Raw genomic sequence first — 14,372 nt, 5'->3', positions numbered from 1 at the left:
CTCTGGGCCTGGGCGCTGTCCCTCAGCTCTTCAGCTCCATGCCACTTCTGTTTTTTTTTTTCTTTTTGCTTATGTGGTGCTGAGGAATTGAACCCAGGGCCTCATGCATGCAAGGCAAGCACTCTACCACTGAGCCACCTTCCCAGCCCCTGGACTTTTTTTTTTTTAACTATGCTAGCCTGAAACCATGAGCCTTCTGAATACCAAGGTAGTCATGCCCTACCTACCACTCCCAGCAATGGGCTAAAATGGAGTCTTGTGAAGTTTTTCCCTAGGTTGACCTCAAACTGTGATCCTCCCAATCTCTGCCTACTGAGTAAATAAAATTACAGACAAGAGCCACCAATGCCCAGCATTTGTTATGTTTTTAAAGAGAAGGATTCATTATTTTATTGGCCCCATTTTTATTCATATTCTCATATTCCTCAGTTTATCTGATTTATAGCACCATGTAACAGTCTAACAAGATACATGCTTATTTGCTAAAACATAAAAGTACCTTTATATTGCATGCAATGCCTGGACAAAATGTTTGTGGGAATACTAAAAAAATAATTTTTGGAGAGAATTTTGCATCATTTAACAGAATTTAAGGTATAGTGATAGAGCGCTTGCCTGCATACACAGAGCCCTAGATTCAATCCTAACAGTGCAAAAAATAGCAACAAAAAACCCCAACTCTGTACTTAAGCATATGTAACCTTGGAGCTAGAAGAAATGACCATTTCAGCAGCTTATTTCATAAGAAATGATGGTACAAATATATGAGGGCTTAAAATAGTATTGTTATAAAGAGAGGTGGGGAAGCAAAACTTCAAGGTTTATTTCCTAGCATTTTATTTTTTTAAGCACATAATAGAGTTTAAACCCTAAGTAGATATTGCTGTTTTAACTTTTTTTGTCAACATTTTCAGCAATGTCTTCAATGATCAGAAATCAAGAAAAGAGGATTCAGAAAGTGAAAGACCAAGAAAAAATGTTGCTAAAATAATGGGTTGCTTGCCTGTTCTTTACAGAGGGAGGGTGCCTGGTTAATTGTGGTGTTAATTATAATTAGTGCCCTGTGTACCTTTTTCTTTTTATGTCAAAATTTAATAAAAGATACCCTGTCCTGTAAACTATTTTGAAATAAACTGTTTTTGAATGCTCTCAAAGTAAAACTTGAAAAAAAGCTAGCTAGATATGAAACTATTCATACATTGTAAAGTAGTAATTTATGCTAATTCTAGTATATTGGAATGATTGTATTTTTTAAATTTACTAGATCTAAGATGGTCTAGTCATCTGTAATGAGGCTTGAACTTAGATCTTCATACTTACTCTCACTTGACTTCTTGTTCATGGCTTTGGGTGCTACCATTTCAGCCATGCTTCCAGCCCAGGATTTTACTGGACAATTGGAGATGAACTCTCTAAGACTTTTCTCCCTGGGCTAACTTTGAATTAGGATCTTCCCAGTCTCATTCTCCCGAGTAGCTAGAATTACAGGTGTGATTCACCAGTGCCCTGCTCAGTAATCATTTTTTTCCAGCTTAGAAAAAGTCTTTAGAGAAACACTACACTCCCACATGCAAGTGAATGGTGTAATGCCAAGAATAGAAGAACAAACTCCAGCACAGGGACAGGGGTTCATTTTTTGACCCTGAACTCACTGTTTGTTCTGTCAGTATCAGTGAGTAATCCAATCTCAAAGCTTTGGGGCCCCCAGTCCAAAATTTCAGAAGTCTCTATATTTTAATAATTTAAGAAAATGTTTCATTACTCTTTATAGCAAGTAAGCTGGTAACTTCTAGATGATTAATTCAGTCTGTCTAAATTGAATTTTGATAAATTTGGGTATGTGATATGATATACAAAACAGATAGGTTATGCTAACACACCAGTGGTAATGTGGTCAAATGCTAGCTATCAAAAAACAAACAAACAAACAAAACAAACATGTGCTCCTGCTCCCTAGTTCAGAACTGTCAGAAACCACAGTTGCCTAGCCAGAGGCTCTGCTGCCCAGTCCCTCTCCTCCTCCAGCTGTGCCCATTGGTCAGTTCTCACTTATAGAATGGAAGGTACAAAGCAAATCAAAGGCAGTAATAGGTATTTGTGATATGCCTCGCTCTCTTGCCTTTCCATGGCTGATACAGCAACTTGGGAAGGTTTGGGTTATGGTAGCACAAGGCAGGAGAGCCTGGGGTGCTAGTTTTCTGCTAAGATGTACTGCTGGGTCCAAGAACAAGGAAGTCTGTCTGATGTTGCCTCCTGTATGACTGGTCTGTTAACTGTAGCCACCAGTTCTGATGCAGCAGATAGAATTCTGAGGGCAGACGTGCCTTCTCAGGAAAATCAGTACCTCTGAAGTCAGTTGCCTCTAGTGAAAGTTTAAGTTTTATTTCATGAGATAATAAAATGGCTTGTGAGGGGCTGCGAAGGTGGCCCAGTGGTATAGCGCTTGCCTTGCATGCGTGAGGTCCTAGGTTCAATTCCTCAGCACCACATAAGCAAAAAGAAAAAAGCCGGAAGTGGCGCTGTGGCTCAAGTGGTAGAGTGCTAGCCTTGAGCTGAAGAGCTGAGGGACAGCGACCAGGCCGAGTTCAGGCCCCACAACCGGACCAAAAAAAAAAAAAAATGGTTTGTGATAATGTTCTTTCGAGGGATTTTTATTGAATTTGTTTTCCTTTACTTTCCCTCATAGGAATATTCTGCATTAACAGACTGTTCAAGTAACAGCAGGTGGCCTCTGTGGCTCTGACAATATCAGGCAGCCCTTTACTAAGGGCTTTACTAAGTGGGGTTTAACTTTTCAGCTAAGACCCAACTTTTACCAGGATTAAGTATATTATTTTACCAATGATACTTATTAAAAGTGATATTAATATGTAAGGTTTATTTGCAAGATCAGGCATGCTGAAATCCTAAGCACAGATGTTTTAAAAGAAATGTTCTAAACTTTTACTCCAAAGGAAGGAGAAAAAGACATATATCTTCTTACATGTATGTGTCTGTGTGTGTTGGTCAGGGCCTGGGTGCTGTCCCTAAGATCCTTTGCTCAAAGCTAGCACTCTACCACTTTGGGCCACAATGTCACTTCCAGTTTTTAAGTGGTTAATTGGAGATAACAGTCTTATGAGGACTTTTCTCTCCGGGCTGGCTTCAAACCATGATCCTCAGACCTCAGCTTCCTGAGTAGCTAGGGATTATAAGCATAAACTACGAGTGCCCAGCTTCTTACATAATTTTTAATATTTGCTTTTCTGTGTAAAATGCATATAGTGTTTTATTGGACATCTGGGTTACTATAATACTAAGAGAATTCAGACATTTAGTAAAGATTACAGCTCAGGTTTTATTTGTTCAGATATAACTTAAACATTTATTTCTTCTCAGAGCAGGTTCTACATTAACTGTTACCAGGTTATAGCTACTGGTATGAGAGGCGAGGGAAGAGGATGTCATGGGCAAGAGTTTCTATAGGACAATCCATCTCTGGAGACTTGGTGTGTGCAGGTGTGAGGGGAACAGAGACAGTCCTACAAGGGCTCCCATGGGAAATGATGGGTGTGTCCTTCACTGGAGCCACACTGGGCTGTACCTCCCAGTCTTCAAAAGAGCTGTCCTTCAGGCCAACCCACAACCCAACCCCATTCAGATTCCTTCTCTTGGGCTGCTACCATGACTACCTTGAATACCCATCCTGATTCAGCCCCTTGTTTCCAAACCAGCCTTAGATCACTAAGATAGAAGCACTTGCCATCTGCTAATTCCTACACAGCAGCTAAAACCAAACAAAAATATGGAGGAGTCTCAGGGCATTGCCACAGATCTTTACTAATTACATCTAGCTTGTACCTGTTGTAGCCTATTAGCTTCCATGCTTCTTTGACCACAGTCCCACCGGAAGCTTGGCCAGATCACTCTCTAAGAGGTTCAAGCCCTAAAGAAAATACATGACTATCAGCACAAACCAACCAGTCAGTGCAACAAGGAAAAAAGTCCACACTGCTGAGAGCATTGTCTGTATACATATTTATCTGCCTATTAGATTAAAGGCACTAGCAACTTTGATGGCTAAATCTGGAGTTGTACTCCCTTTAAATTATTCAGTGTGCACCACACTGTAGCCTCTCCACACTCTGGTGCAACTTCTCCAGTAGTCTGCCAACTAACTCAATGAACCCCCCACCATCTGTGAACCACTTTATCCTCATGGCCAGTTTCTAGAAGTCTGTTGCTGCATTCTTCCCAGCGTGTAACTTTCCCATTCTCCACTAACACAAACTTCCACTCCACCACTGTATCTGCTGGCAGGAAAAGAGAATGAGACCAGATCCCATCCTTGTGGTTGCGGAGTGGAATGTAAGTCTTCCATCCCCCAAGACTCTCGTGGTCTCCAGTCACTGCGAGGAATTGTGCACCAGTGCTCGTAGTGTAATGAACCTGGAACCCAATGCTGACCTGCTGAGAGTCCGAAGACCTGACCTTCCCATCTGCTTCCCAACCTCTCAATTCTACACAAGTGTTGTCACAGTCCATTCCCTGACTCACATTTAACCCAGAAGACTCAATGCTGCCACCCAAGCCAACATCCCCCCAAGACGAGTGCCTAGATACCACTTCCCAGTCCTCCTGGTCAGCTGGGGCCTGACTGTCCAGCTGTGCATGGCTCACTCCCTCAACTCTGTCCACAGGCAGGTCACTAGAGGACAGCTTCTTTCCAAAACAGGTAGCTGCACTAGCAGGTGTCATTTGTCCTTTTTGGAAGCTCCGTTCTTCTCCATGAGATTCAAGGCTTTTATTTCTCAGAGCTTCAGAGTAACCTGCAGAGTTACCAGTCTCAGAGGCAGCTAGTGTGTGTGTGTCTAGAATCTGTGCAGCAGGGCAATGCTGTCTTGCTTTGTTCCCATCTGCTCCACACAGATTCTTCTGTGCACACATGGCTTCCTGCAGGTTATCCAGGCCTTTGCTTGCAGAAATCAAATGTCCATTGCTTTCTTGTAGATGCTCTAAGGGAAAAAAAGAAAATGTATTAGTGTTAGGTCACAAAAGAAAAGAGTCTGAGAAAGAAGATTGCTATCTGAAGTCTTGCACTATATCTGCAGTTCTACTAAGTCAAGTTCATTTTTACTTCATATGCTCTCAACTCTCTACTTTTAAATGTATGCATGCATATCCTACAGCCAAAAGTAAATCCAAAAATAGAAATACATCAGCATAGAGTATAAAGGAAGTGGCAAGTTGTAAAAGCCCAACTGTAAACCTGCCCTCAGTCTCCCACTGTCCAGGCCATGCTAACATGCAGCCAAGTCAAACAGCTTGGCTTCTGTCATCAAAGGGAACTGAGCTCAGTGGTACAGCAGGTATAGCACAAGGCCCTGGGGTTCAATTCCCAAAGAATACACGAAAAACCCTGTGGAACAAATGGCTGCATAGCTGTCCCACACATCCAAAGAGTACTCCACTTCTCGGAAGAAATGCAGCAAGGGCAAGAGTCAGCTCCCAGACTAACAGGCAGATCAGATCAGCATGAGCTATCACTATGTGAGTACCAAGACAGTGCATGACAGTGAATGTGAGGACAGTGGAACTTCTTCAAAAAGGGACACAGCCTTTTGAATCCCCTCCCACTGTACCCTTTTCTTAATAAATAAATAAATAAATAAATAAAACGTTCTTAAATCTACACAGGATTCCAGTCTCGGTGGCTGATGCCTATAATCTTAGCTATTTGGGAGGCTAAGAGCTAAGGACTGTGATTCAAAACCAGCCTTGGAGGGGGAGGGGGGGCCATGTGACTCAATCTCCAATTTGTATTTAAACAATAAAACAAAACCTGGCTGGGCGTGGTGGTTCACACCTAGCTACTCAGGAGGCTGAGATCTGAGAATGGAAGTTCAAAGCCAGCCCTAGCATAAAAGTTCCTGTGAACTCTTATCTCCAATAAACCACTCAGAAAACCGGAAGTGGTACTGTGGCTTAACTGGTATAAGGGCTAGCCTTGAGCACAGAAGCTCAGAGGCAGGGCTGGGCCTGAGGTCAAGTCCCACGACAAAAACAAAACCAAACCTGGAGGTGCAGATTTAAGTGGTAGAATGAGCAAAAAAAGCCAAGGAACAGTGCCCAGGTCGAGTTCAAGTCCTAGCCTGCACACACACACACAATCCAACTCCCCTACAGACTTGAAATTTCTCTGTTGGCAATCCAGTATATCTCCCCTAAAAGACTGAAATCCACTAAAGCAGGTAGAGTATGGCGAAGGAGATGGTCTTGGCTTTTGTTTGTTTTTGTTTTTTTAGTGGAAGGGGACATCAACGAAAGCTACTCTGCATTCCCAGTGTTTCCATCTAAAAAACGTGAGGCTGGCCTTCAGAAACAAGATTAACTATCCAGCCCAAACCAGTCGCAGCAAAGGCAAAGGACAGATTTTCTTGTGCTTACAAAGGGACACCACCTCATTGAGAAAAAAAAAGTCCACAGATGACATTTCACCATCAGGTATGGGCAGCATGCCAAAGAAGGGTACTGGAAGGTAAACTTTGGTGCCAATGCTTGCTGTCTGCCTAGCTCAGTCTCTAAAATGTAGTATTCATTGTAGCTGAGTGCCCCATTAAGGGTCTTCTCCGAAGATCGGGCCACACTGCACTCTGTGTTGGGGGGTGGGGAGGCACATGGAAGGGCCTATAAGTTTGGAAACCTTAGGCCAGAGCACGGCTTCAGGGCTTCAGCCTTTGCGGCCTGAGATCAAGTTGAACTTTGCCTCCCCAATAGAAGCGTCCAGATAGCATTCACCTCATGGTGTTCTCAAACCCAAATCTAACGAGGACTGTGGGGTGACAGTCTAGGCTAAGGCGTTGGAACTCAGAAAATATTCCTGCTGGGTCAGAGACGGAAGAGGGTTGTGAAATCCCCAAACCTAGACCCTGCTTTCGAAGGCCGTGGGAAGGAGGCGCTGCCACTGCAGCCCAGGGCCCTGCACGCAGCACCGCGGGGCGGAGGCGCGCGTTCCCCTGGAGCGGGCCCTCAGGGGCCGGCGCCCAGGGCACCCGTGGCTGGGCGCGGCGCTCGCAGGATCCGCCAGGGCAGCTCCCGCACTTCCAGGAGTAACAAACCTTCCCAGCCCGGGAAAAACGAGAAGTGTGCGAGGGTCCCGGCCCCGCGGGGGGAAGCTGGCCCGCGGAGACGCACAGCCTCTCCAGCTCAACTTCAAAACTTCGGGCCGATCTGCCAAGCGTAGCCGGGGGCGGGGGGGGGGGGGGGGGAGGTGGGAGGGAATACCTGGTTTGGTGATCAGCTCCTGCTTGCATAGCCCTGGACTCAGTCCGCCGCCGCCATCCTCCTGATCGCCTCCGGGAGCTGAAGCCTCCCCAGGAGGCGCACCCTTCCGCGGCTCCGCATCCCCGGGGTCTCCCCGCAGCAGCCACACGAAAAGCGCTCCCGCTAGACCTCCTCCGACCAGCAGGGCGGACCAGACGGCGCCCATGGCTGGGAAGCGGCGGCGGCTGCAGTACAACGGCCACTGGAACGAGGGCTCGGTTCACCCAGGCAGAGTCACGCCTGCCTGCCCTGCTCCAGCCTTTTATGGATGGGGCTAGGGACGCGCCACGCCCCGCCTGCAGCCCCGCCTCCCTCCCCGCCCTCCAGGTACGGCCTCCGCTCGGGTGGGGCGGCCCGCGCTCAGCGTTCTCCCAATGGCTGGCAGCTGGGACGCGGGATGTCACGTTCCACTGGTGTCCTGCGCGTAAAAAGCCCAAGAACGCACAGCTGCCGCGCGTCCTGAACGCATCTGGGCACCTGCACCCATAGACCACCGCAGGGCTACCATCGAGAGGCTGAGCGCTTCCAGAAACAATGGAGACAGCGCATTAGGATGGCAGTGAGGACAGCGCGCGCGGTGCCCCAACCTAGTGAAACCTACTGACCTAGTGGGAAAGTTCACTCCTCCGCCAGTTGGAGGTTCCTAGGCTCCCGAACCTCTACTCCCCGCCTTATAAAATGAAAGGATCGAACCCAGGGCCCATTTTCCAGACATGCCCATTATCCCAGCCCTGTCCAGCCCTGGCTTCTTCCTCAGCCTCTTTTAGGGATGTGGTTGCTGCCAAATGCGCACCACCTGTCCCAACTGGATGCTGTCCAGGGATGGTGTTCTAGAGATTCATTTATTAAAATAGCCGCCTGTCATAAATCACTGCATTCCAAGTGTATGTATTTTATTTGATCCTCACTAGAAGAGAGAACTTAATTCACTTTGCTGGATTGATGCTTTACGCACCTTCTTCAAGTTGAAAGCCTTTCCCTTGAACTACATAGTCCCACATCCAACGGTTAGAGGCTACTGCTGGCAAATACCCACCCTGTCAGGGGCACATTGAAATGACAGGTTTTGTTTTTGTTTTTTTGTCTGTCGTGGGGCTTGAACTCTGGGCCTGGGCGCTGTCCCTGAGCTCTTCAGCTCAAGGCTGAAATGACTGTTCTTGTTGGCAGATTATCAAACCCAAGAGAGAGAGTCCTGGGATCCTCTAATTACTGGGAAAGGCTGAACTGGTCTGGCCTTTAAAGTAGGAACAGTCAGGAGAAGCTGGGCCCTTTAACCTGTGGGCAGTGTCAGCACTGGATTGAATTGCAGAACACTAGGGAGGTATCCGTGGACAGGTGGAGAATTTCTTGGTATAGAAAACATCTACCCAACCTCCAATTTTGGTGATCAGAAGTGAAGTTCTTCAAGTAACTGAGAAATCATATTTTCCCTTGGCTTCTTTCATGTCATTCCCAATGCCCTCACCCCATCCATGCTTCTGTGTTACCTCATCCAGATGACCACAGAAGCTGGCCCAGTTGCCCAGTGCCTCCACCTGCTCAGGCAACCATTTCAAGTTGCCCTCCTAAGCCCTCCTAAGCACAGCGCTGAGCTGCAGGTTAAATTCAACCCAGGTTTTTCTTTTTTTTGGGGGGGGAGGTCCGGTTGTGGGGCCTGAACTCTGGGCCTGGGCGCTGTCCCTCAGCTCTTCAGCTCAAGGCTAGCACTCTACCACTTGAGCCACAGCGCCACTTCCGGCTTTTTTCTGTTTGCTTATGTGGTGCTGAGGAATCGAACCCAGGGCCTCATGCATGCAAGGCAAGCACTCTACCACTGAGCCACCTTCCCAGCCCCAGGTTTTTCTTTTTTTGTTTTGTTGGTCATAGGACTTGACTCTAGGCCTGGGCACTATTGTCATCAGTTCTTCAGCTCAAGGCGAGCGCTCTACCACTTGAGCCACAGCACCACTTCTGGTTTTCTGAGTGGTTTATTGGAGATAAGAGTCTCACAGACTTTCCTGCCTCGGCTGGCTTTGAACCTCGATCCTCAGATCTCAGCCTCCTGAGTAGCTAGGATTACAGGCGTGAGCTACTGGTGCCCAGCCCTAAGGGACTTTTAAAGTTAAAACTGGGTAGAGGCCAGACTCTGGGGGATCATACCTGTAATCCTAGCTACTCAAGAGGCTCAGATAAGAGGAACTCGGTTTAAAGCCAGCCCAGGCAGGAAAGTCTGTGAGACTCTTATCTCCAATAAACTACTCAGAAAACCAAAATTGGAGCTGTGGCTCAAGTGGTAGAGTACTCACCCTGAGCTCCTTAGCTCAGGGACAGCGTCCAAGCCCAGAGTTCAAGCCCCACGACTGACAGGACAGAAAAGAAAAAAAAGTCCCGTAAGACAGAGCTCCAGTGCCCCTCCCATTCTCATTTACCTGCACTCCACCAAATTGGGGTCCTCCTACTAGAAACCTCATTGCGGTTCAGGGTGTCTTCATACCACTTTCTTCCATGTAGGTTTCCCCCCAGCTTGATATTCCACTCCACACCCCTTACCCATTTCCTCCAATTTGGTTCTCTCTCTCTCCTCTCTCTCTCTCTCTCTCTGTCTCTCTCTCTCTGTGTCTCTCTCTCCTCTTCTTTCCTTCCTTCCTTGCTCTTGGTTCCAATAATGGGGCTTGATTTCAGGACCTGGGTACTCTTTCTTAACTTTCTTACTCAAAGCTAGCATTCTGCCACTTGAGCCACAGCTCCACTTCTGGCTTTTTGCTGGCTAATTTTTTTTTTTTGTCAGTTGTGGGGCCTGAACTCTGGGCCTGGACTGCCCCTGAGCTCTTCAGCTTAAGGGTAGCACTCTACCACTTGAGTCACAGCACTACTTTTGGCTTTTTCTGCTTATGTAGTGCTAAGGAATGGAAACCAGGGTATCATGTATGCAAGGCAAACACTCTACCACTGAGCCACCTCCCCAGCCCCAATTGCTGGCAAATTTTGAAGATAAGCATTTCATGGAATTTCCTGCCCAGGCTGGCTTCAAACTGTGATCCTTAGATCTCAGCCTCCTGAGTAATTAGGATTACAGGAGTGAGCCACCGGCATCTAGCTGGCACATCATTCTTTTCCTTAAACTCTACATGTTTTAATTTTCTTAGAGCAAAGTATAAGGCAGTCTGTCATGCTATGGATATAATTACTGTTGTAATTTGTCTCATCACCTTTTTAGATCATGAATTCATTGAGGGCTAGAGTTTGATCATTCTTTTTGTTCCCTGGAGTGACAAGTCCGTCATCAATTGGCCTCATTTTTGTTCTTGATATTTATTGACTGCCTTGCATATGTTTGCACTAGGCCAAAGACTTCAGAAGGATTCACTCAGGAAAAATCTGTGCAAGGTCATTCAGCTAGTGAATAAACTGACTGGGATTTGAGCCCAGTACCCTAACCTCAGGTACCACACGCTGAAACTAACTACAATGCATCCTGATCGCTGTTAAACCATGTCCCAATTTCAAGGCCTACAGTTCAGTGAGCAGGCAGCTGTGGATGTGTGAAACCAGAGAACCCCAGTGGTAGCATCCCAGCCTTGTGGTAAGTTCCAGACGTGTCCTTCAATGCTGCAACCCCTCTCTCCACAGCCCTGCTTGCCTGGAGTGACTTCACCACCACCACCACCTGTGCGTCCATGTCAAACCTCTGCTCTGGGGTCTCCACATGACATTCTCCACAAGCAAAACCTCTCTCTCTCTCTGCAAAGCAGTCACATCGGACCTGCCTAGTTTCAGGTTTCACAGAGACATTTTCTGCCTGCAACTGTTTGCAAATCTCTGGCTAATCTTAGTTCCAGAATAGACTCCAGGCTGAGCTGTTTGCTTAATGATGAAATCATCAGAAAGAGAGAATCTATGTTGGAAAATTTGCCTCACTGTATAGAGAAAAGTAGAACTGGATTAGAACTTTGTATCATGTGACTTGATCTCCACATGATCCTAAATGGAAATGGAAAACCCACAACTCTTAGACAATAAAATCCAAGAATTTATTATGAACTTACTGCTTAACATAGGAGCAATTTCGTATTTCATCAAAATATGACAGCATTTAGTAAAGTGTGCTACAGCCGAAGTTACCAGATAGTTCCAGTCCAAGAGGAGAGATTTGTGTTGTCTAATACTGACAAGGGAGTTAAGCATGGCAGTACACACCTATAATCTTAGCACTTGAAAGACTAAGGTAGGATGAATGTAAGTTCTTAGCAAGCTTGAGTTACATAATGAGTCTCAAATTAGCAAGATCCTTTCTCAAAACAGAACAGACACAACTGTCCAGGAATTAACATCCAGCTATATAACTAACTCTTAGAAGAAAAAGACATCATATCCAAGATATGCAGACCTCCACGTTCAGAAAAGAGCCTGGCACATTAAAAATAAAACAGAAGTATCTGGTAGAATAAACATAATAGATATAGAAATGGTCAAAAAGCACTGGTGGGGATAGGAATGTGGCTTAGTGGTAGAGTGCTTGCCTAGCATGAAGCCCTGGGTTCCATTCTTAAGTACCACATAAACAGAAAAAGCCATAAGTGGCACTGTGGCTCAAGTGGGAGAGTGCCAGCCTTGAGCACAGAGAAGCTCAGGGTCAGTGCCCAAGCCCCAGGACCAGCAAAAAAAAAAAAAAAAAAAAAAGCACTAGTAATTGAAGAAATCCAAATTTAAAACAATGATATTGGAACATCTTACATCCATTAGAGAAAATGTGGTAGTGTGTGCCTGTCATCGCAATTGTATGGAAAACATCTAAGCAAGAGGAGCAGTTCCCTTCCTCTGTCCTTTTGCCCAAATAATGAGTATTCTGTGGAAAAGGAGCAAAGATTATCTCAAAGAAAGGAAAAAAAAACAGGGAGGCTAGCCTGTTATAAAATCAAGACCCTATTTATTTTTTGGAGGGCAGTCCTGGGGCCTGAACTCTGGGCCTGGGCCTGTCCCTCAACTCTTCAGCTCAAGGCTAGTGCTCTACCACTTGAGCCACTGTGCCACTTTGGTTTTCTGGTGGTTTATTAGAGGTAACAGTTGCCTGGATTTTCCTCCTGCGCTGGCTTTGAACCTCAATCCTCAGATCTCAGCCTCATGAGTAACTAGATTATAGGCATGAGCCATCAGCACCCGGCTTAAAACCGTATTTTTTAAAAATACCTAAATCAGCAGGGTGCTGGTGGCTCACTCCTAATCATAGCTACTCAGGAGGCTGAGATCTGAGGATCATGGTTCAAAGCCTACCCAGGCAGGAAAGTCCATGAGACTCTAATTTCCAACAAACCACCAGAAAACTAGAAGTGCTGCTGTGGCTCAAGTGCTAGAGCACTGGCCTCCAGCTGAAGAGCTGAGGTACAGCACCCAGATACAGAGTTCAAGCCCCAGGACAGACAAAAAAAAAAAAAGTAAATCAAACTGGGTACCAGTGGCTCATGCCTGTAATCCTCGCTACTCAGAGGGTTGAGATCTGAGGATTACAGTTCGAAGCCAGACCAGGCAGGAAAGTCCGTGAGACTCTTATCTCCAATAAACCACCAGAAAACTGGAAATGGGACTGTGGCTCAAAGTAGCAGAGCGCTAGCCTTGAGCACAGAGACACTCAAGAACAAGTGCCTAGGCCCTGAGTTCAAGCCCCACAACTGACAAAAAAAAACCCAAAAAACAAAATAACCTAAATAAAAAATATATTGGAGGCCCCAGCTGGGAATGTGACCTAGCAGTAGAGTGCTTGCCTAGCATGTATGAAGCCCTGGGTTCAATTCCTCATAAACAGAAAAGGCCAGAAGTGGCACTGTGGCTCAAGTGGCAGAGCACTAGCCTTGAGCACAGAGACACTCAAGGACAAGTGCCCAGGCCCTGAGTTCAAACTCCAGGACCAACAAAAAATAGCTGGAGGCATGGCTCAAGTGGTAGAGTACCTGCCAAGCAAGTGCAAGGCCCCGAGTCCAAACCTTAGTACTGCCAAAAATTTAATAATAAATGAAGTGTCAAAATTGTTTACGCTAAGGAATTCAAGCCATGAAAAACAAGAGAGATCAGAGTACCTGTTAACTGGAAATTCCACAGTAGCTCTCTGCCACATTCGCTCATTAGAAGAAAGGCAGTAGATATAGATTGTTTGGACAAGAGCAAGGCCCCAAACAGGAACACGTATTAAAATGCAGATGGCTTCAAGTAACAACACGAAGAAGCTTCCACTCAGCACGGCTGGCTCGTGGGACCTTGGGCCCTCTTCCCTCCCCTGAGACCATGCCGCAGGAACTCCTCCCAAAGAAGTAAGAGAGCTGATCCACTGGAGCAAGATGAGACACTCCCTCTAGGGGGCTCTTCAGCTTGAGGATGACACACAGCTGCCTGAACCTTCACCAGAATGCGGCTATTACCCAAGATTCTTCTCACATCAATACTCCTTCCTCCTATATAGATCAGACACCACCACAGCCTCTCCCCAGCTTTTCCACAGGCCTCTCCTACTTATGCTCATGACCATCAAATCCCATCTTGCCATGTGCTTCTTGAACTTCTGCAGTTCTCCTCAAAAATAATTCTCCTCCCCGAAGCCTGTGTGCTGAGGCCTTTCTGTTGTCCATAAAGACTGTGAGGATCCCCTTTCTGGAAGAAAAAAAAAACAACAACCAACAACTTTGGAGGAGGTTAGGAGACCTGTTTTCTTCACCCCTTACTTCCCTCATGGACTTTAATCCTATAATCAAGGAGGTGCTAGAGAGACAGGTTTTATCAAATGATAAAAGTCAATTGAACTGGGTGCGGGTGGCTCACACCTGTAATCTTTAGCTACTCTGGAGGCTGAGATCTGAGGATGGTGGTTCAAACCAGCCCAAGCAGGAAAGGAAAGTCCATGAGACCCTTATCACCAACTAACCACCAGAAAACCAGAAGTGGTACTGTGGCTGTAGTGGTAGAGCACTTGCCTTGAGCTGAAGAGTTTAGGGACAGTGCCCAGGCCCAGAGTTCAAGCCCCATGAAAAACAACAACAACAACAAAAAAAAGTCAGTTGAAATACAATAATGAAACGTGTTGAAATTGTTTTGGGAAAAAGGGA

General features: G+C 46.1%; 2 protein-coding genes across 3 annotated transcripts in view; one reads left to right on the top strand and one right to left on the bottom strand.

The window, feature by feature from the left end:
• Ccdc158 (coiled-coil domain containing 158) overlaps nt 1-1,209 on the top strand; it is a 76,471-nt gene extending 75,262 nt beyond the window's left edge. For both annotated transcript variants that reach the window (XM_042678435.1, XM_042678434.1), the window contains one exon: nt 915-1,209. In XM_042678435.1, the coding sequence (XP_042534369.1) occupies nt 915-991 (77 nt within the window). In that variant the 3' untranslated portion in view covers nt 992-1,209. The remainder of the gene's footprint in view (nt 1-914) is intronic.
• A 2,126-nt stretch (nt 1,210-3,335) lies between these two features.
• Nucleotides 3,336-7,515, bottom strand: Stbd1 (starch binding domain 1). The gene is made up of 2 exons (XM_042678437.1): nt 7,264-7,515; nt 3,336-4,994 (listed from the first exon to the last, which is right to left on the bottom strand). Exons 1-2 carry the CDS (start codon nt 7,466-7,468, stop codon nt 4,159-4,161), a joined length of 1,041 nt encoding a protein of 346 aa, XP_042534371.1. The 5' UTR covers nt 7,469-7,515; the 3' UTR covers nt 3,336-4,158.
• Nucleotides 7,516-14,372: the final 6,857 nt, after the last annotated feature.

This window comes from Dipodomys spectabilis, unplaced genomic scaffold (genome assembly GCF_019054845.1).
Source record: "Dipodomys spectabilis isolate Male_0828 unplaced genomic scaffold, ASM1905484v1 ptg000043l, whole genome shotgun sequence".
NCBI lineage: Eukaryota > Metazoa > Chordata > Mammalia > Rodentia > Heteromyidae > Dipodomys > Dipodomys spectabilis.
Note: the sequence above shows the minus strand (reverse complement) of the source record. Positions and strands in the feature narration are given on the sequence as shown.

What these genes read in the sequence shown, in the direction of transcription:
- Stbd1 (XM_042678437.1), bottom strand. Translation starts at nt 7,468, where the DNA reads ATGGGCGCCGTCTGGTCCGCCCTGCTGGTCGGAGGAGGTCTAGCGGGA. An exon ending in GGAGCTGATCACCAAACCAG is followed by an intron (nt 4,995 to 7,263) that starts GTATTCCCTCCC and finishes TTTTTCCCTTAG; the next exon opens with AGCATCTACAAGAAAGCAAT.